Below are 22,140 nucleotides of genomic sequence, written 5' to 3'. Positions count from 1 at the left end.
AGCAAGCCTCATGTTCGCTTCCAGCTGCCTGGCTGCCAGCCGCCATCTTGGCTGACAGTTAATTTGCATAAGGATATGCTGATTAGCCAATGGGAAGGGTAGCGGTTGTTTGCTAATTACCATGTTTCTCTTTTATTAGTGTAGATAGTATGACCTTAGTTTTATTAAAAGTAATAATTATATATGAATATATGTATGTTAGTTGCATGGAAGTGTCTGGATGAATGTATATTAAAATTGATAACTAGATTTTTATCAGGATAATTATAAGAGAAATTTTACTTTATATACATCATACAGTAGGACATTATAATTTTTCCAGTAGCCATGTACACTTTTCTAATTAGAAAAACTTTTTCTGAAACAGTTTTTTAAATGTTTTTAATTTTTAATTGTAAAATATACATAACATAAAATTTACCATCTTAATAACCATTTTTAAATGTGCAGTTCAGTAGTGTTAAATACATTCACATTGTTGTGCAACCAATCTCCAGAACTTTTTTCATTTGCAAAACTGAAACTTTGTACCCATTATACAACAGCTCACCATTTGCCTGTCCCCCAGTCTCTGCCAACCACTCTTCTCCTTTCTGTCTCTATGAATTTGACTACTCTAAGTATCACATATAAGTGAAATTATGCAGGTTTTGTGATGGCTTATTTTACCTAGTATTATGTCCTCAAAGTTAGTTTTTGTGGGAGTTTTTGTTGCTTAATAAGAAAAGCATATACTCTATGGGTAACTGGGCAAAACAATGAACAGACACTTCATAGTTGGGTAATACAAATACAAATAAATGTGAAAAATTATTTTAAAATACACATTTACAAAACTTTTTGGTTATCACTTTAACCATATTTTAAGAACTGTTAGTACTCAGTGGAACAATGAAACATTAAACACAATTTGATTCACTGCAATTAAGAATATAAATTGGTACAACCTAATGAGTAATTTGACTGTATATATTAAGAACTTATAATAACAGGCAGACTCTTTGGCCCATTAACTCTAATTCTTAGAAGCTAACTTAAAAAATAATCAGACATATGGGCAAAGGTTTATGTTTAAAGGTGTTTATTACAAAGTAATTTATGATGCAGTTGTTATTCTAGTTGGCAACAACATAATGTTTAAATAAATTAAAATACATTTCTACCCATGATTCTAAATGGGGTAGTAGAAGGGCTGTATCTTAATTTCTGGGAAGGGTGTATTCAGTTGTTAAAAGCATACTATAAAATTGCCATTAAAAGAAGGCATAAGATTTGTATGTATATTGATAAGAGAATGTGCTTTAAAATATTGGGAATTGCCAACTGAGATGATAGAGTATTATACATATTTTAAATTTTCAGTAATTTTAATGATCTAATAAAAGGCTCATGATTAGCAAAAAAGAGATAGAAACTTATGATTACAAAATAACCTGAAGTATGAAAGAGAAATGCATTTTTAAAAAGACTTGAATATGCCACATATTAACAGTGTTTGCCTCAGGATGGTAGAATATTTTGTTACCTCTTATCTTTTTCTATACTTTAATAATTCTCTAAGATAAGCATGTTTTACTTTTATATAATCAGCAGGAAATACAGTTTTAAAATATACATTTTAAAAGGTAGATTCCAAATGTAAATAGAGATATGTCATTCTTCTAAAGAGAATTCCATTTAAATTCCAGGGCTTTAGGATCAGATACAGGAGGATCAACCAGAAATCCAGCTGCCCACTGTGGAGTTGTTGGTTTAAAACCAAGCTATGGCTTAGTTTCCCGTCACGGTCTCATTCCCCTGGTGAATTCAATGGATGTGCCAGGAATCTTAACCAGATGCGTGGATGATGCAGCAACTGTGTTGGGTATTTATATGATTCCATGTAGTTTGAAAATGTTACAATTTCACTGTAAAACAATGATGTCTATCACTTCCAAGTATTTTTCTTTACAGGTGTACTGGCTGGGCATGACTGCAAAGATTCGACCACAGTACAAGATCCTGTTAAATCGTTTATACTTCCCAGTTTGACAGATGTAAGCAAACTATGTATAGGAATTCCCAAGGTAATTCTTCCCTTTCATTACTTTACAGAAGTACTGTCATGTCACATACAGAGCACAGATTTGGGAAACAGATTGGTTAGGTTTGAATCCTTGCTCTTCCTTTTATTAGCTACTAGAGGCCTGATGCACGAAAATTCGTGCAAGAGTAGGCCTTCCTTCCCCTGGCTGCCAGCACTGGCTTCCCTCTGGCACCTGGGACCCGGGCTTCCCTCCTCTGGTCACCAGCAGGCATCCGGGACCCAGGCTGCTTCCCTCCTCCAGCCACCCACAGGCACCCAGGACACCAGTTTGCTTCCCTCCTCTGGCCACCTGCACGCATCTGGGACCTGGGCTGGCTTCCCTCAGGCTACCCGCAGGCACCCGGGACCCGGGACCCGGGACCCGGGCTGGCTTCCCTCCAGCCCTGGCTTCGTCAGGAAGGACGTCCGGAATGATGTCCGGAAAACATCTGGTCCAATTAGCATATTACCCTTTTATTATTATAGATGTGTAACCTGAGCACACATGGTTTAATCTCTCTAAGCTCAATTTCCCTATCTGTAAAATGGGGATAATAACAGTATTGATTTCAGAGAATGGTGAAGTTTGAATTAGATAATCATCATAGGGATATAATACAGAGCATGGCGACTATAATAATAAAAGCATAATATTCTAATTAGACCAGATGAAGCTGGGGCTGTGAGGGAAGCCTGGGTCCCGGGTGCCAGAGGGAAGCTGGTACCGGCAGCCGGGAGAAAGAAGGCCTACTCTTGCACGAATTTCGTGCATCGGGCCTCTAGTAGTTAATAATACTATATAGCATATTTGAAAGTTGCTAAGAGAGTAGATCTTTAAAGTTCTAATCACAAGCAAAAAAAAACTATGTATGGTGACAGATGTTAACTAGACCTATTGTGGTGATCATTTCTTAATACATTTCTTAAATATCAAATCATGATGTACACCTGAAACTAATGTAATATTATGTTGTAAACTATTAAACCTAAATAAAAAGAATTAGATAATCATGTTAACACATTGCGTACCAATGGCCAGTTAAGTTTCTATTGAACGAGTACAAAAAAGTTTTATATAATGTTAAAGGCACGCTTTAAAATTAAATACCCATTGCATTTTGAAGTTATTTATTACATGTTCTTACAAGCTAATATCTTTTTAAACTATGATACTTTGTAGAACACTGTGTAATATGAAGCAAGAATTCTCGTGATCCGTCTGCAATGTGTTAAGCAAGGGTCTGTAAGATTTTTCTATAAAGTATCAATTAGTAAATATTTTAGGCTTTGTGGGCCATGCAGTTTGTCATAACTACTTAACTCTGCCACTATAGTAGTGTGAAAGCAGCCATAGACTGTATGTAAACAAAGGAGTGTGGCTGTGTTCTAATAAAACTTTATTTTCCAAAATAGCTATCAAGTCACATCTGACTGATGGGCCTAATTTATTAATCACTGATGTAAAGTGCATAGCCCAAGATATACTTTGCATAGTAAAGGATCAATAAATGTCACTGACATTACTATTAGTATTACTACTATATTTATTATGGTAGCAATTAAGTAATCCATACATGAAAGTAAATATATTGAATTACTGACCTTTAAGCTTAGCAGTAATTTTTTTTTAATCCTCACCCAAGGATATGTTTATTGATTTTAGAGAGAAAGGAAGGGAGGTAGCGAGAAAGAAAAAGAAACATCAATGTGAGAGAGACATTAATCAGTTGCCTCCCATACATGCCCCAGCCCAGGATCTAACCCACAACCTAGGTATGTGCCTGGACTGGGATCAAACTCCCAACCTTTTTGGTGTACAGGATGACATTCCAACTAACTGAGCCACCCAGCCAGGGCAACAGTAATTTTTTTGATATTTTTTTGTTGTGGGAGACTGTCCTATGCATTGTAAGATGTTTAGCAGCATCACTGCCTCTACTCTTAGAGGTAGCACCCCACCATACCACAATCCCACAACCAAAAATGTTGCAGATACTACCAATGTCCCTGCTTGACAGGAAGAGGATAAACTTGCCCCCAGTTGAGACCACTGCTGTAGGGAAACTGTACTTTCTTTAAAATCTTCAATTAAGGTCATAGCTGTGCCTTCTTTTAAGGGTCTAGAGAAAGCACAGGTTGTAGAAACAGACATAGTTTAGAATCCTAGATCCTCTACTTACCTGCTATGTAATATTAGTAAAGTTACTTAACTTCTCTAGTCTCTATATTTTTTATTAATAAATTGAAAAATAATACCTACATCATGGGATTATTAAAAGCATTAAAGTTGAAAAGCTTTGAAAAGCATCTAGCAGGGTACCTGATATATAATAAACATTTAACAATTATAAGATCTCCAACCAAATCGCCAATCTTGACTATTGTTAAAGAGCTCACTCATATCTAGTACTGTGCTTGTCATGCCATGAACACTCTTAAATTAGTTCAATCTTTCTGGCTACCTACTAGCAATTTAATCAAATTTTCTAATGTATTGTCAAAGGTCCTGGAGTATAAATTTTTATAAATCATCAATACAGAGGTTCTAATTCTGTTGTTTAACTTTTTCCAATAAGGAATATCTTGTACCAGAATTATCGAGTGAAGTACAATCTCTTTGGTCCAAAGCTGCTAAGCTGTTTGAGTCTGAGGGGGCCAAAGTAATTGAAGTGTCCCTGCCCCACACCAGTTATTCAATTGTCTGCTACCATGTATTGTGTACATCAGAAGTGGCATCGAATATGGCAAGATTTGATGGGCTAGAGTATGGTAAGACGGTTGTGTTAAGGTAGTTGTCTCAACATTTGAAAGGTTCACTTTTTAGTGACAATATATGTATATTGCCCAAGATAGTGTTGATGATTTAGAAAAGTAAATCAGTGAATCTTTTAGCATTATACTTACACTATTTATCATTAATATCTCTGTGTGTTCAATTCACTTTTCTGGACTGAATACCTTGAAGAGATAGTATCTTATCTTTGTATTTTCAGTTCATCTAATGTAGTGCTTAGCACATGGTAGATGCTCAGTAAACATTTCAATGAACGAACAAATGAGGAAGTGAACAAATAGTGTCTTCCTCTTGGTTATTTTCTTTTGTCTCCTTGAATGCTGACTGGCCACTCACTCACAAGGCAGATAAAGAAGGGAAACCAGGAAGGGCAATCCACAATTTTTGTATTGGTCACAAATGTAAATTTAGGTCTGTTTTTCAACCAAAACTTCCTTCTTAAGTAATGTTTATCTCTTTTTGGTTTTCAGGTCACAGATGTGACATTAATGTGTCTACTGAAGCCATGTATGCTGCAACCAGACGAGAAGGCTTTAATGATGTGGTGAGAGGAAGAATTCTCTCAGGAAACTTTTTCTTATTAAAAGAGTAAGATCATTAGTTTAGGAATTTTCCTCATTCTTAAAAACTCAACAGTAAAGTAGTAGCAGATCTTATAAGTTGAAATATTTGCTAAAGAAGCAAAATCTTTATGATTTTAATTAGAAATCAATTAAAGGCTTATTTATGATACTTTAGGTTTCTATTCAAAAACAAACAAAAATGGGAAGTTTTAGTTAAATGATTAGTAAAAACTAAGTAGGAAGCCCTGAGGGATTTTGGCCTCATTAATTGTCCCCTGACTATTATTGCCACATTGGCTTATGGCTGTGAGAGCCTTAAGTAGTTACTTTGGTGTCCCTTGAGAAAAATTTAGTAAATCAACTTAGTTTTCCCTTCCACTATGCACCTGTTTGCTCCAAGAAAGAATTCCAAATTACTATGACTCCTACCTAGATAGTCTTCAATATAAGTTTATTGACCATCTTGTGAAGGCATTATTCTAAATGAAATAAGAAAAAGATAAATACGATATCATCTCACTGACATGTGGAGTCTTTTAAATAAATAAATAAATAAATAAATAAATAAATAAAAAATTTAAATTAAATAAATAAGTAAATAAATAAATAAATAAATAAATAAAAAAGAAAGAAAAAGCCAAACTCATAGAAACAGAGAATTGTGGTTGCCAGGGGTTGGGGCTGGGGGGGAATGGAGAGATGTTGGCCAAAGGGTACAGACTTCCAGTGATCAGATGAATAAGTTCTGGGGATCTAAAGTCCATCATATTTACCGTAGTTAACAGTACTGTATTATATACTTGAAAGTTGCTAAGGGAGCAGATCTTAAATGTTCTCACCACACTCAAGCGATCCCTTGAGCTCTGAGTGCTACTTATTCCTATCCAATACTCTGCTCTGGCAAATTGTGGCTGTCTGCCTCTCCAAACTTTCCATCTTCCTCTTTAACCCAGAGCCCCATTTCCCCACTCTTAAGCTCTTTTCAGGTTCCGCCTCTCTGGGCTCAGGCCTGAAAACTGCCTCCAGGCATTACTCTAGGGCAGCGGTTCTCAACCTGTGGGTTGCGACCCCTTTGGAGGTCGAATGATGCTTTCACAGGGGTCGCCTTAGACTATCAGAAAACACATATATAATTACATATTGTTTTTGTGATTAATCACTATGCTTTAATTATGTTCAATTTGTAACAATGAAATTGGGGGTCACCACAACATGAGGAACTGTATTAAAGGGTCACGGCATTAGGAAGGTTGAGAACCACTGCTCTAGGGAAATCAAAGAGCTTTTCACATACTTGCTTCTCCTCACTCAGAGCTCCCTCTTCTGAATGCCTGTTGTCTAAGGTCTGAAAATGGTAGTTTCCTTTTGTCTTGTTTTCTGGTTGTTTAATATAGCATCATTGATGGAAGCAGAAGTTCTGCTTTTGAACGTATTTAAAGGAGGAAGAAATTTCATAGAGAACAGAAATATTTGTTCTTTTATAAAATTCAGGTTTGAGAATGCTGTTAATACATTATTTAGGCCTCCATCTGTGATTGTTATGTAAGTTACAGGCGATGTTTGCATTCTTCTCTATAGACACTGTGGTCAAATGATAGCAAGGACATCTGACAGTTCTAGAGCATTCTTTTAGGGTAAAAGATTTTTATGTTTTTATCTCATTTTATTTGGTTTGCAGTAAGACTAGAGTTGTGATATCCATTTTTACAGGTGAGGAAACTGAAGTTAAGATAGTGAGTACTTTTGCCAGCCTTCATTAGTTTCAGGAGGATTTAAAGAGCCTTTTCTTTTCCCTTTCTTTGCATGATTGACTTATACTAACTCCTGTGTCTGGCTAATTCCTTAATCTTTTCAGTAAAGTAAGCATCTTTTCTTGAATTGCACATTTCCATTCTGGGCTGTGCCTATCTACAAAATACAAAATTGCAAGCATAGCATACTTTCCCCGGTTTCTGTTTGCAGAGCCTGTTTTCTAATGTCTAGTTCTGATGGCATGTTAGAATTTTGCAAAATTTCAGTGTCCTTCTGATAATTAGTTATTATACTATAGATGAATTAGACATTATAATAGAAAGAGGATTAAACTGAGCCTCCAGGAACCCAGTTCTAGACTTCCTCTACCACTGCCAATCTCTGCAACCTCTGCAAAGTTATTTAATAACTATACTTGATTTTCCTCACCTGAAAATGAATGTTCTGGTTTAACAGTTCCCTGGAAGTGTTAATGTTTTATGATTATACTAGAAGCCCGTTGCACGAAGATTCGCACAGTAGGCCTTCCTTCCCCTAGCTGCTGGCACCAGTTTTCCTCCGGCACCCAGGCCTTTGGTCCAGCCGCAGCGGAGAAGCCAAGCCTCTTCAGTTTTCAGTCTTCAGTCTTCACTCCGGCCGGAGCCTTCAGTCTTCGCTCTGTGCCTGCATATGCAAATTAACCACCATCTTTGTTGGGTTAATTTGCATAGTCACTCTGATTGGCTGGTGGGCGTAGCAGAGTGACACCAATTTGTATGTTTCTCTTTTATTAGTGTAGATATGCAGAATTGCATCTAGTAGTGAATTCTGATTGATTAAACTATAGACCTACCAAATTTTCTAGTGACATCACAGTTGAACAAAATTCATTTTTATGTGTTGTAGGAATCTAACTCATAAAGGCCAAGAATCCAGTGATTCTTTAACAAGCCTCATGTATGAGAATTGTTCAAAGAAATAACAAAAAGCCCTTAAAATATCACCAATTTTTTTTTCCACAGAAACTATGAGAATTACTTCATCAAAGCACAGAAAGTGAGACGACTCATTGCTAATGATTTTGTGAATGTTTTTAACTCTGGAGTGGATGTCTTGCTAACTCCCACCACCTTGAGTGAGGCAGTGCCGTATGTGGAGTTCATCAAAGAAGACAACAGAACGCGAAGTGCCCAGGGTGATATTTTTACACAGGCTGTAAATATGGCAGGTGAGGGTTCCTCAAGAATGTTTAGGTTTTCTTTACATTTTTAAATAGGCACCCTGGTCTTCACTTAGGTTCTAGCTAGATCGTTCCCTAAAGGCAATTGCTTGTCCTTCTGGAATGCTTAGAAAAGTGTGTGTGTGTGTGTGTGTGTGTGTGTGTGTGTGTGTGTGTGTGTGTGGTGCATGGGCATAGGTACATGCATACTCAGATTCAGCACACATACACTTTTTCAGAATCAGTTCACTTAGTAGCATATTTTTAAACTTTAAAAAATTTTTCAAACCTATGAAAAAGTTGAAAAGTCACATAATGAACACGGCTATGACCTTTGCCTGTATTCACCCTTGTTAACATTTTGCCTCGTTTGCTTTCTCCTTCCTCTTTCTCTCTTTCCCTATCTCTCTCTCTCCCTCTTTCTCCACACACACACACTTTTCTAAGTTTCAACATCATGACACTTCATTTTTATCATGAGTCTTCTAAGAATGAAGACATTCTCCTATATAACCACAGTTCCATTCTCTTACCTAAGAAAACTAACATAAACACTGTACAATAATTTGCCAAATGTAGTCCATTTTTAAGTGTTGCATTTTAAATTTAAATAATTAAATTTTCTAAATTAATAAAGTTGAATTATCAATTGTACCAAAAATGTCTTTTATAAGTTGTTTTTTCCTGATATATACATTCATTTATGGTGTCTTTTTTAAATCCCTCAGCTCTCTGTTTTTTAGAACCACATCAGACTGCATTATAATTCTTATAGCAATGATCAAACATAGCATAGAACACTCAAGAGGAGATGGAAATTCTACTGTTCTTACCTGTACTTTTGGTTATTGTGTTTATTTCTCCCTGATCTGTCAAGATTTTTTGTTTTATCACATCCTTTCTGTTTAGAGAAATTCCGTTAGCCATTTTTTTAGGGTAGGTCTGATGGCAACTAATTCTCTTCGCTTTCTTCCTTTTCATTTTTAAAAATTATTTTTGCTATGTATAGGATTCTGTTTTGACAGTTCTTTTCTTTAGCACTTAAAAAAAAATGTGCTGCTTTCTTCTGGCCTGCTTACTTCTGATAAGAAATCCCCTACCTTTTAACATTTTTCTTTTAAGTGACATTGACTTTTGAAAAATCTAGTTCACTTGCCCTGTAGGATGTCCCCTCCATAATCTGAATTGTCAGATTGTTTCCTTGAGATTGAGTTGAGTTCAACATTTTTGACAGAAATACTACATATTCTTGATGTCAGGAAACAATTAACATTAGTTTGCTTTGCTTTTGGAAACTAAGTTGAACCCTTAGTTAAGGAAGTAACTGCAGATGTTTTCCTTGTAGAGTTACATTTTTCCTTTTATCAGTTGTAAGCATTTGGTGAAGTGATACTTTGAGACCATGTGAATATCCTAGTTCCCAATAAACTTGAAGTCAGTTTTAGCATCCATTGATGCTGACTGCCTGAGTTAATACCTAGAGAATTACAAAATGCTGACCTTTGTAATTATAGCATTCCATCTCTGTATATTAGCAGTCTTCTCTAAAGAGCAGCTTTCTTTTTTGGTTTTAATTCAATGTAGTATAAGCAATTACTATCATTATTGTTTTTGCTGCTCATATTGCCCCAGATTTAGTCAACAGGAGCCCCTTCAAATTGCATATATCCTTTAGACCTGTCCCCAGTAATTTTTGAAAACTTCCTTATTTTATGACATAACAAGATGTCCCAAGATTTTATACTTTCTCTGCTCAAACATGGAATTAAAACTACCCTGAGCTACTATTTCTCATCTAACAAATTGGAAAAATTTACAAGTTCAAAAATTTAGTCTATTGGCAAGGCTGCAGGAAAAAATCCTTCATCTTGCTAATGGGAGTTCAGAATGGTACAGCTTTTTTGGAGGGGAATTTGGCATTATCTAATTACATATTTATTAAAGGATAAATATGGTGAAGCAATCATCTTTGTTGAGAAACTTTCAAGAATATCAGAAAACATGTACACAGTAATTCACTAGGCTATAGCGTGAAATAGCTAAGCACAGAAAACAACCTACATGCCAAACCATAGAAGAATGGCTGAATAAATTATGGTAAACCCACATAATGGAATAGATGCAGCTATAAAAAGGAATGAAGAAGTTCCAATAACAGTGATTTTCAACATTTATCATTAAGTGAACAAAGGAAGGTACAAAAGCATGTATATCATATACTTTTTGTTGTTTTTTAAGCCTTATCGTGGACCTACTAGCACTGGAAAGTGGAAGGGGTCTCTGCTTCTTAGAATGGAGAATTAATCAACCAATGGGTTTCTTTCTTTTACTCAGGGTTGCCAGCAGTGAGTGTCCCTATGGCCCTCTCCAACCAAGGGTTGCCAATAGGACTGCAGTTTATTGGACGTGCATTTTGTGACCAGCAGCTTCTTACAGTTGCCAAATGGTTTGAAAAACAAGTACAGTTTCCTGTTATTCAACTTCAAGAAATAATGGGTGATTGTTCATCAGTCTTTGAAAATGACTTAGCTTCTGTTTCTCTAAAACAGTAGTGACAAGTATATCATGCAAACTAAAATGACTTAAAGATTTTATATTCTAGAAAAGTCAAATGATCTTGGTAAGCTCTGGCACTTTGGTTCATTGTCAACATACTCATTCCTTGGAACCATTGTCTAAAATTCTTGTAATATAGTTAATTATATGTAATCTGCCAGCATTTATTAAGCATCTGCTAAATGCAGAGTACAGGATTTCTACTGTAACACAAGACACATGTTCGTGAAAAACGATGCATTTTGCAAAAATGTCCATTAAAAATAACAGCTTGTTTACTTTATTAGCTGTATTAATGTTGAATAACTATGTTGTACACCAAAACCAATATAATATTGTGTATTAACTATATTTTAATTAAAAAAAGAAAAACAGAGTTTACAGTAAAAATAACTATAATAATGAACATCTCAAAACATATGCATCTTTGTAACCAAAATATTAACAAAAACAATAATTGAGGCCTCCAGAGATCATCTGGACAACCAGGCAGACAGGCAACTCAACATGTGATGGAGGAGCTCTGATCACAGGAGGAAGTGCAACCTGCTGGGGCCCAGAGTCATGCAAGACTGGGAGTATGCTTCCCCCGTAGGCACCTGGGGCTTCTCTAAAAATAGACCTGCACCAAATGAGAACTTACTTTCATGCTAAAGGGTAAAATTTTACTTCTGCTGTTCCAGACCCCCATGCCAAGAAACCAGAACAACTCCATGTTACACTGAGCTCTTTCTCCTATTAACTGATCACAAATGAACTCATTGATGTCCCAGAAACATCAGTTGTAACCTAACAGACCATATTGGACTTAAAACTTTGGTAGGTTGTGAAACCTGGTTTTAGTGAGAAAGTTTCAATATACAGTAGTCTCCCCTTTTCTGGGGGGAATATGTTCCAAGACCCCCTATCTGTGCTTGAAACCTACATATACTATATTTCTTTTCCTATACATACATACCCATGATAACGTTTAATTTATAAATTAGGCACAATAACTGATAATAAAATAAAACAATTATAACAATCTATAATAATAAAAGCTTAATATATTAATTAGACTGGATGTCCTGGACGAAGCCGGGGCTGCGAGGGAAGCCTGGGTCCTGGGTGCCTGCCAGGGGCCGGAGGGAAGCTGGTGCCAGCAGCCAGGGAAAGGAAGGCCTACTCTTGCACGAATTTTGTGCATTGGCCTCGTCTATATATAAAAGGCTAAGTGTCCATCCTTCCCTCCAACCGGTAGCAATGATGCTCAATGACCCCCAGGGGGCAGACACTCAACGCAGGAGCTGCCATGACACACACTGGCCATTTAAAAATAAACAGCACCACAGACCTGGCCCTGACAAACCAACACTTGGCTTCCCCCAAGTGGGACACAGGCCCCGCCACCACCCCAGAGCGACACCCCACCAAATTGCAGCCAACGCTGCTAAGACCCCATGGCACAAAATGTGGCGCCCAGCCCAACCTGGAAATAGTCGCTGTGGATGCCGGGTAATGATGTCATGTAGCAACACCCAGCTTCCTCTCCCTAGCAACTAGCCTCCTTGCAGTTTCTTCAGCCCAGGAACCCAACTTGCTTTATAGCCAGGTGCAAACATTTTACAGTTCAACCAAATGTTTGTGAAACATTTTCCCATGCCTCATTTCATTTGATCCTCATAAAAGTCCTGAAGTAGGTAGATAGGAGACTGTAGAATCCTATTTTGTTTTCATTAGCAAGACAACGGAGATTTAGAAAGTTTAGAAACTTGATCCGACTGAAAAGAAGTAAGAAATGGTGGAACTTGAAAATGACTTCAGGTTTTCTCACTGTGTAGAATATAATCAAACTCTGCTATAGTTAAATATTTTACCCTTTTTTCTCCCTGTGTGGTCTACAATAATAATCTGCTTCGTGTTGATATTTACTGCTGTGTTGTTGACAACTGCCTGAAAGAGAAGTTGGGGTGCTTTACTGGGATGGAAAAAGTTTAGCTAAATCAGAAAGCAGATCTAATTAAGCAAGTTTATGTGGCGGGGGCTGAGGCAGAAGCGGTTAGGGGCGATCAGGCCGGCAGGGGAGAGCAGTTAGGGGCGATCAGGCCAGCAGGGGGGGGCAGTTAGGGGCAATAAGGCCAGCAGGGGAGGGCAGTTAGGAGGCGATCAGGCCAGCACAGGAGGGCAGTTAGGGGGCCAGGCTGGCAGCAGGCAGAGGCAGTTAGGGGTCAGCAGGCCAGCAGGGGAGCAATTAGGGGCATCAGGCCGGCAGGCAGAGGTGGTTAGGGGTAATCAGGCAGGCAGGCGAGCAGTTAGGAGCCAGCAGTCCTGGATTGTGAGAGGGATGTCCCAGATTCAAGAGGATGCACCCCCCCCCCCCCCCCGCCCTGAAATTCATGCACCGGACCTCTAGTATCCTATATAAGAAACTTGTAGATAATTTGGTGAGGTGGCCCAGGTCCTTCCTTACTCCAGATTCTCTATTCCTTATGATTTCCTTACCCTATTGACTATCTTTACAAGTTCTCTTTATGTGGGCACCTTAAGCCAAAAGAAACTTTTAATGGCTACCTGTATTCAAAATTTTTTTTAAAATCTGATGAAAATCATACCACTCTCTTTAAAGTTTCACTACTGACTTCTTTGTCAGAATATCATCACATGTGGATCAGGCATTCTCATTTGGCACTTACATATTGTTGATAAGTATAAGTAGGAAGCTGAATTATTATTTAATAAATTCACTTTAAAAAATATTTTCTAGCTCCCAACACGTGGCTCAGTTGGTTGGAGCATCATCCCGTACACAGAAAAAAAATAAAATAAAATAAAAGGTTTCGGGTTCAATCCCCAGTCAGGGCACATATGGGAGGCAACCGATCAATGTTTCTATCTCATATCACTGTTTCTCTGTCTCCCTCCCTCCTCTCCCTTACTCTCTCTCTTTCTCTTTCCCTTCCTGCCTCCCTCCCTCTTTCTTTAAAATCAAGAAACATATCCTTGGGTGAGGATTTAAAAAACCTGTTGTAAATATGAAGTACATGAGGGAAAAATATAAGAAGTGAAACCACTGGAATGTTGCATGATAGGAATTCAACCTGCCCGTTAGTTTTCAATAGTTTTCTCTCCTCACTGGGATCCTCCCACTCCCAAATAATCAGTAAACTTCATATAAAAACTTCCTGTGCAGGTCCTTATTAATTTTGACTGCATCCCTGAAAGAGGAAGAAATTCATGAGAGGGAATTATATCACTTTATAACAAGAGAAAACCACCTTATTTGAAGGAGCTAGTAAGATGTAAAAAGCAAGCGAATAAATAAATCTTTTCTCTAGTCTTTTTTTATGTGTGCATAATTTGAAATAAAAGTTTTTCTAAGAGTTTTTATGTAATTTCTCTTATTCCCAAAGCTCTCATTTCTACTTTAGCTGCACTAACAATTTGAATCTAAAAATAGGAGAGTGAAACATTGACCGTCCTCACGTGTAACAATACCCAACTAGCATGAAATGATACCTAATTTGTTCTTCTCCACCTTTCCCCTAACTCTAGCAGATCTCATTTTGCCAAATTGCCATCTGGGAATTAAAGTGAGAAACAGTTTCTGTATCTCGGCTAATTAAACTCTAAAACTGTTAGTGGCAGGGCTGCCAGAGCAGAGCACTTCTGAAAGGCGAAGGTGGACAGTGTGAGATGAGTTCTTTGATAAGGGGCAGCAAAACAAAGAGAAGGTTAGATTTGGCAGCAACAGCATGGCTAGAGTGAAAAACTGGGATGAACTCACAAAACTAGGCACCGTATCACCACCCGGAGCCAAGGGAGCAAATAGTGGGAAAACCAGTGTTCCGTGTTGGCCCACACTCAGCGTTACCAAGAAAACCACTTGAAACCAGGGAGGCAGAATATTGTCCTTGGCTAGTTGACATCAGCTCGTCGGAAACAAAGAGGACCTTGGGCCATCTAGGAAAGACAGCCTGGCACAGAAGAAGAGCTAAAATAACAAGGGTGATTCATGAGGAAATCACCTGTAGACAAATGCCTGTAGGGTTTTAGAACAAACAGTAAAAGATCTGGTTACAAGACACCAATAAGTAGACGTGGGGACTCTGTAAATTGTGTCATACCCTGGTCACTCAAAGAATATTCACAATAGCTTTTAGTATAAACTTTTCACTCTGTTTCAAACTCCCTTTCCTCAAACATCTCATTGTGTATACCAAGGCTAAATGTGTGTTGACTGTGCAAGCCTAGGATGAAGTTCACTCACTGTGTTTACAAGCACCAGAGGACAGTGGAAAATACAAGGCTTTCCTCAGTTATTTCATAACTTAAGCAGTGTGTACACATAAACCTGAAAATTTAATAACGGCAAGGGACACAAGAAAAATCCAGCCAACATTAAATAAAAGTAATAATTACAGGATTTCAGACGGGCTTTTTGATTTCTTTTTCTTTAGTATACCTCAATGGAAAATAAATCCAAAAGGATCTTAAGCAGTTTATTAAAAATATATTATTATAAGGGTATAAAAGTAAATAGTTGAAAAAACCAGTGAAGTGAGTAAAAAAAAAAACATGGAGAGGATAAAACCAGAATAAGATTAAAAATAAATGCTTGTTAAGGTCCTTATACAGATGCTTTAGGTTGCATAGTGTAATATAATGGGAAAATTCCCAGTAGCTTTCCTAGTGGGTAAGCTTTAAAAGCTTTTTTTTTTTTTACCAGATTTAAAAATCAAATAAACCTGGATTTGAATCCTAAGACTGCCATTTCTGGACCACGTATCCTGTCTGAGCTTCAGTATCCCGACCTATAAAATGGAGACACTATTTACTCCAAGGGATGGTTGGGATGATTAAATTTAAATGGTTCACTGATAGCACCTAGCATGATGCCTGACAGAATAAGAACTCAGTAATTTGTAGCTGTAAATAAATGTATACAATCATGAATTGAAGTCATTTTCTTATAGATTCATGGTAACTAATGGCATTTAGACAAATGGCAATTTATGGAAAACTTACGCTAGAGACCAGTTAAATAGCTCCCTGATGACCTGGCTTCCTCTGAGGCTAAAGTTTAACATACCTGAAAAAACTAATGGATTGCATTTTTTTTTCAATTTTATTTTTTCCATCACCATTTATCCCCTCTATGCATTCTTCTACCTCCACACTTTCCCCCACCCCACCCTCACAATCACCACACTGTTGTCCATTTCCTTGAGTTCTCTCTTTTTTGCTCAATCCCTTCACCCCTGGATTGCATATTTTTAAAGCAATTTCCATGATAAAGAACTGACTAACACAGGGTGGTCTTTAAAAGGCCCCTGTTAAAAAAAAAGCAAAACAAAAGGCCCCTGTACTCTGCCAACCAAATAAAGATGAAGCCTCCCAAAATAAGGCTACATGTTCCTGTGGTGGAAAAGGTCCTTATACAGATGCTTTAGGCTGTATAGTGTGATATAATGGGAAAATTCCCAGTAGCTTTCCTAGTGGGTAAGCTTTAAAAGCTTTTTTTTTTTTTTACCAGATTTAAAAATCAGATAAACCTGGATTTGAATCCTAAGACAAGTCTATCATACAACTTAATTCTACTTCAGCATATAAATACATAGATAATTTAGGCCCCAAATTATTACGTCTTAGCTGCAATTTTAACATGAGAAAATTTTAAGGTTGACGTTCCCGATGGCCAGCTAGTGTAGCCATGGTGAGCGGGGTGTGGGGAGGAGTTAATGAAATGCTCATGGGGCATCTATGATAAGCAATTTTACTCCTTGGTGAATCTTTCAAGATAAATTAGTTGCAAAATGGATAGGGGTGAATGCATCTAAATCATCCAAAACTGACTGCAAGTCATTAACAGGCAAGCTGAAAGGAACTGAGGCTAGAATTAGAGTTGTAAGACTTACAATAACCAAGTAAATTGTAAAATATATTCTATCAGGAACCATTCTACAGCGAGCATGTAAAAAGATATAGAGCATCAAATTATGGGGAAATTATTTTCTTAGCTAGACCAGTCTATTTCTCTATTGAAATGACCACTAGGATGCAGGTTATTGGTGGTGCTAAAGGGAAAAGAAGTAAGATATTATAAAGTGAAAATTAGGAGAATTTAGAGTTTTGTTGGATTAGAAGGCATAGGAGAAAGAAAGAAGAGAAATGTGATTTTTATCATGAGAAATGTTCACCACTAGAAGAATGATGTTACCCTTAACAAAAACAAGGAAAGCAAGAATGATTTATAGGGGCTGGAGATTAATTCCACAATCAAATTGAAATACCTAACAGGTAGCAGAAAAAGAGGCAAGTAGGTAAGATGGAGTTTGGAGGTCAGAAGAATAGGAAATGAAGTCTTCATATTGGGTTCCTTCTTCACCCATGGGTTTTTGTGTGTTTTTTTTGTTTTGTTTTGTTTTGTTCTTTTATTGTTGGCACTATCCCCCTTTCCCCTCACTTTGCCCATGTTTTGTTATGAAAATTTTTAAATATAAATCAGTGCACACCTGTATATCCAACCATCAATATTCTACCATTTACTATATTACATTCCTAACCCTCTATTATCTCTATTCATCCATTATTCCACTTGAATACTTAAGCATACTTATCACTAACTTGAGTTCAATATTTGTTTATGCATTTTAATGTAAAATATATACAATGAAATGCACAAATCTTAAGTGTACATTCCCTGAGTTTTGACAAATGCATACAGCTGTGTAACCAAACTCCTATTGACATATAGAACATTACTATAATTTCTGCCACCCCAGGAAATTTTCTCATGCCCTTTGCTAGTCAATCCCTGTTCCCACTCCTCCAGAGGCAGCTATTCTTCTGATTTTTCTCCCCAACACAATTTAGTTTTGCTTATTCCAGAATTTCGTATGAATACTAGAGGCCCAGTACATAAAATTGCATGAAATTCATGCATGGGGCGGAGGGAGGGGGGGTGTCCCTCAGCCCGGCCTGTGCCCTCTCACAATCCAGTACCCCTTGGGTAGGGTCCCTAGGCCTGGCCAGTGATCAGAACCTATTGGGGCTTTCCTTCCCCTGGCTGCCGGCAGCTGGACCTGCCCCCACCGCTGCCACTGCTTGCCATCTGTGAGGCCCTGCCCCCTCCCCTCACCACTGGTTGCCTCCCTCTGCAGGCAACAGGCATGGGGTGCGATTGCTTGGCTGGCCTGGGCCTCCCTCTGTGGGGTGATCCATCACGGGGGGCCCCCCCGCCTTGGCTGGGAACTGGGAGGAAAATGGGATAGGGAGTCACTGCTAATGGATGTGGGGTTTCTTTGTAGGATAATAAAAAAGTTCTGAAATCTAGTGGTGATGGTTGTTGCACAACTGTGTGCAGTATGACACAAATTTTACTTTTCATCTCTACAGACTTGTCTTTTCTGGACAGTTCATATAAATGGAATCATACAGTATGTGACTTTTTGTGTCTGGCTTCTTTCACTTAGCATGTTTTCAAGGTTCATCCCTATTGAAGAAGTATGTATCAATATCTCATTGCTTTTTATGGCTGAATAATATTATAATGTGTAGATATATCACATTTTGTCTATGTGATTAATCACTTGATAGATGTGCGTTGTTTCCATTTTTGGAATGAATAATGCTTTGAATATTCATGTACAAGTGTTTGTGTGAATGTATTTTTATTTTGCTTGAATATATACCTAGGTGTGAAATAGATGGTTCATGTGGAACCTCTGTGTTTAAATTTTTGAGGAACTGCCAAACGGTTTTCCAAAGTAGTTGAACCATTTTATATTCCTATGAGCAATATATGAGGATTCCAATTTCTCCATGTCCTTGCCAACACTCATTCTTGTCTATTTTTTTTATTATAGCCACCCTAGTGAGTCTGAAGTTGTATCTCATTGTGGTCTTGATTTGCATTTCTCTATTGACTAATAATATCTTTTCATGTACTTACTGGACAATTATATATACATTAGAGGTCCAGTGCACAAAATTCATGCACTCAGGGGGGTCCTTCAGCCTGGCCTGCACCCTCTTGCAGTCCAGGAGCCTCGGGGGATGTCCAACTGCCAGCTTAGGCCCAGGGAGCAGGCCTAACCTGTCAGTTGGACATTCTTAGTGCTGCCATGGAGGTGGGAGAGGCTCCTGCCACCATCACTGCACTCACCAGCCATGAGCCAGGCTTCTGGCTGAGTGGCTCTTCTTCTGTGGGAGCACACTGACCACCAGGGGGCAGCTTCTGTGTTGAGTGCCTGCCCCCTGGTGGTCAGTGCGTGTCATAACAACTGGTTGTTCTGCTATTTGGTCAATTTGCATATTAGCCTTTTCTTATATAGGATACAAGAGGCCTGGTGCATGGGTTCGTGCACCTGTGGGGTCCCTCAGCCTGTCTGGCAGTGATCGGGCTAAAACCAGCTCTCCGACATCCCCCAAGGGGTCCCGGATTGCGAGAGGGCAGTTCTCGGGTGACACACCCCGGAATTGGGCTCCTTTCTCCCTGGTTCCGGGTGTGTCACCCAAGAACTGCAGCTGCCAAGTCACTACAGCTCGGCAGCTCCTGTTGAGCGTCTGCCCCCTGGTGGTCAGTGCACGTCATAGCTACTGTTCAGATGGTTGGACAGTTGCTTAGACTTTTATATATATAGATATATTTTTGGAGAAATGTCTATAAAATCTTTTGCTCATTTTTAAATTGGGTTGACTTTTTATTGAGTTGAAGGGGTTTTAAAAGTATATTTTGAATACAAGTCCTTTATGAGGTAGATGATTTGCAAATGGTTTCTCCCATTCTATGAGTTGCCTTTTCACTTTCTGGATGGTTTTTTTAGTAACATTTTTATTTTGGTGAAGTGTAATTTAGCTATTTTTGCTTTTGTGACTTTTGCCTTTGGTGTCATATGTCAATGTATCTGTAATGTATTTTAGTAAATGGAATGAAGAAAAGATCTTTTTAAAAGAAAACTAATTAACTGTACCTGTCCACACCATTATTATAGTCAAACACTTATGTAAAGCTAGGTCTGATTTGGGCTCATTGTCAAAACTTTGTTAATTTTTCTTAAGGTGGTCCCCAAAGTAGCCTGAGTGTAGAATTCAAAAGAAATAATGATACCTACAATTTTGCATCTGCCCACCTTTGTTAACCAAGTATCTCGCACTCTAAGGCATTTATTAAATGCTGATTGAATTGGATTGGATTGGATTGGAAAGCAATTTTAGGGAGACGTGAACAATCACAGAATAGCCAATACTGTGATCCAGCACTGTTCATAATGTTTCCATTTCTGCTTGGGTCATCTCTGCTCTTGTCAAAACTGCTCTTTCAATACATTTTTAATACAATCGTAGTAATCATTAGTGTTGTTTGTCAAATATTTCCAGTTCTCTACCCTTTCAGACCCTCTTATGGTTAGGTACAATCCTGTGCCTAATTCCAGCCAATGCATTAGGAGTGGAATATCGTGTCTGGGCCAGAGTTTGCTGGGTAGACACTTTCCAGCTGGCTGCTCCATCAGCCTGGTCCCTAAGTGACTAAGGTTAACAGAACTCCTTTGTCAACTGATTGGATGAGTAGCATGAGCAGAAATAAAACTTTAAAAAACTTTTGTTGTTTTAAGCCATTGAAAATTTCAGTAGAAAGTTAATGAAGTATAACAGCCTATCCTCACCAATTTACCAGTCACTGTCCTCTTAATTCACTGGTTTGCTTTCTTGAATGGGAGATAAAGGGATGGTTTGAGGTAGAGCATGAAGAAATTGGGCCTGAAGTGACTTCACCTTTATATCTTCATTCACTCTTCTCATATGCATAACAACTACAATTACATTTTAGTGTAAGCCCACCATTTGTAAATAAAAGCTGAGTGTTCCAGAAGTACTCCAGTGTTCAAAAGTAAAAGCCCTGGAAAATGAGCAATTCCATAGAAAGTAAAAGAAACATATATGTAGCTACACTGAATAGGTAATAACTTACAGAGAAAAAATACCAGTTTTCAATACAAGGCAAAAGCTTCAACACAGCCCAGAAAGACTACTGTAAAGAAATGTGAAATTCATTCACCAAAATTGATACAAATTTACCATTTTCAATCTATTCCATGGCCTTCTTATGCTTCTATTTAGTGGGCATTTACAAAACTCTAGACATTCATGTTTGCCCATTCTCCGAACACACTGAACACCAAGGCCTCAGCAAAATGTAAATTGGCATGAACTATCAATTATTAATATGAAGAAAGTGCATCTATATGTGATTTGATAAATTGATCATTTGGCAAGGTGCTGTCTTGACCTAGAGCTTTTACAATACTGGAGCTTTTATAATCATAACCCAGATAAAATAAAGAGAGAGGAGTAGCATTATGTATCCAAGAGTTTCAATACAGATTATTTATTTCTGCTTAATGATGATTGGTTATAATTTTAGCATTTCTAGAAGAAACAATCTGGCCAAGAGTTTCGGAGGAAATGTGTCTCTTTGGCTCTGTGTGGAACATGATACCGCCTGGTATAAGGCACTTCCACCGGGAAAGGATTCTACATTTTGAGGCTGAATGAATTGCCAGTATGAAATAATTACTAGCGAAGAAGCTGGGATTACTATAAAATTAATTTTGGAATTGATTTTGAAACTAGCTTACCATTATAGGCAGGCAACTTAAACAGCTGTTGAAAATAACAGTTTTATTTTTATCATGCATTTTTTATTAAAATGTTCATACTTCGCAAACATAAATGTAGTTTCAAAATTTGCCTGATCAATATGTTGTATAAATATTTGATCAAATGCCTATGAAAAATTAACACTCTGAAATCTATGGCTTTTTTATACACCAATAATGAACTCATAGAAAGAGAAACTAAAAAAAAAAATTCCATTTTCCATTACAACAACAACAAAAAATTAAGATACCTAGGAATAAACTTAACCAAGGAGGTAAAGGACCTGTACTAAGAAAATTACAGGACATTGAAAAAAGAGATAGAGGAAGACATAAACAAATGGAGGAATAAACTGTGCTCATGAATTGGTAGAATCAACATCATTAAATTGTCCATACTACCCAAAGCAATCTAGAGATTCAATGCAATCCCCATTAAAATACCAGTGGCATATTTCAAAGATCTAGAACAAACTCTCCAAAAATTCATCTGGAATAAAAAAGACCCCGAATAATTGCAGCAATCATGAGAAAGAAGAACAAAGTTGGAGGGATCACAATACCAGATATCAAGC

General features: G+C 37.7%; 1 protein-coding gene and 1 long non-coding RNA gene across 3 annotated transcripts in view; both read left to right on the top strand.

Annotated features, from left to right (window-relative positions):
- The window catches only part of QRSL1 (glutaminyl-tRNA synthase (glutamine-hydrolyzing)-like 1), a 24,845-nt gene extending 13,634 nt beyond the window's left edge, over positions 1 to 11,211 (top strand). For both annotated transcript variants that reach the window (XM_014531293.1, XM_005883791.2), the window contains 6 exons: positions 1,689 to 1,864; positions 1,954 to 2,066; positions 4,642 to 4,834; positions 5,330 to 5,447; positions 8,176 to 8,381; positions 10,707 to 11,211. In XM_014531293.1, the coding sequence (XP_014386779.1) occupies positions 1,689 to 1,864; positions 1,954 to 2,066; positions 4,642 to 4,834; positions 5,330 to 5,447; positions 8,176 to 8,381; positions 10,707 to 10,924 (1,024 nt within the window). In that variant the 3' untranslated portion in view covers positions 10,925 to 11,211. The remainder of the gene's footprint in view (positions 1 to 1,688; positions 1,865 to 1,953; positions 2,067 to 4,641; positions 4,835 to 5,329; positions 5,448 to 8,175; positions 8,382 to 10,706) is intronic.
- Positions 11,212 to 15,491: 4,280 nt separating this feature from the next.
- LOC106724349 lies at positions 15,492 to 17,770 on the top strand. The gene is made up of 2 exons (XR_001360110.1): positions 15,492 to 15,530; positions 16,337 to 17,770. It is a non-coding gene; the product is annotated as an uncharacterized LOC106724349 (long non-coding RNA).
- The last annotated feature ends 4,370 nt before the right edge of the window (positions 17,771 to 22,140 follow it).

The sequence above is a fragment of the Myotis brandtii genome, unplaced genomic scaffold, assembly GCF_000412655.1.
Source record: "Myotis brandtii unplaced genomic scaffold, ASM41265v1 scaffold8, whole genome shotgun sequence".
Classification (NCBI taxonomy): Eukaryota; Metazoa; Chordata; class Mammalia; order Chiroptera; family Vespertilionidae; genus Myotis; species Myotis brandtii.
Note: the sequence above shows the minus strand (reverse complement) of the source record. Positions and strands in the feature narration are given on the sequence as shown.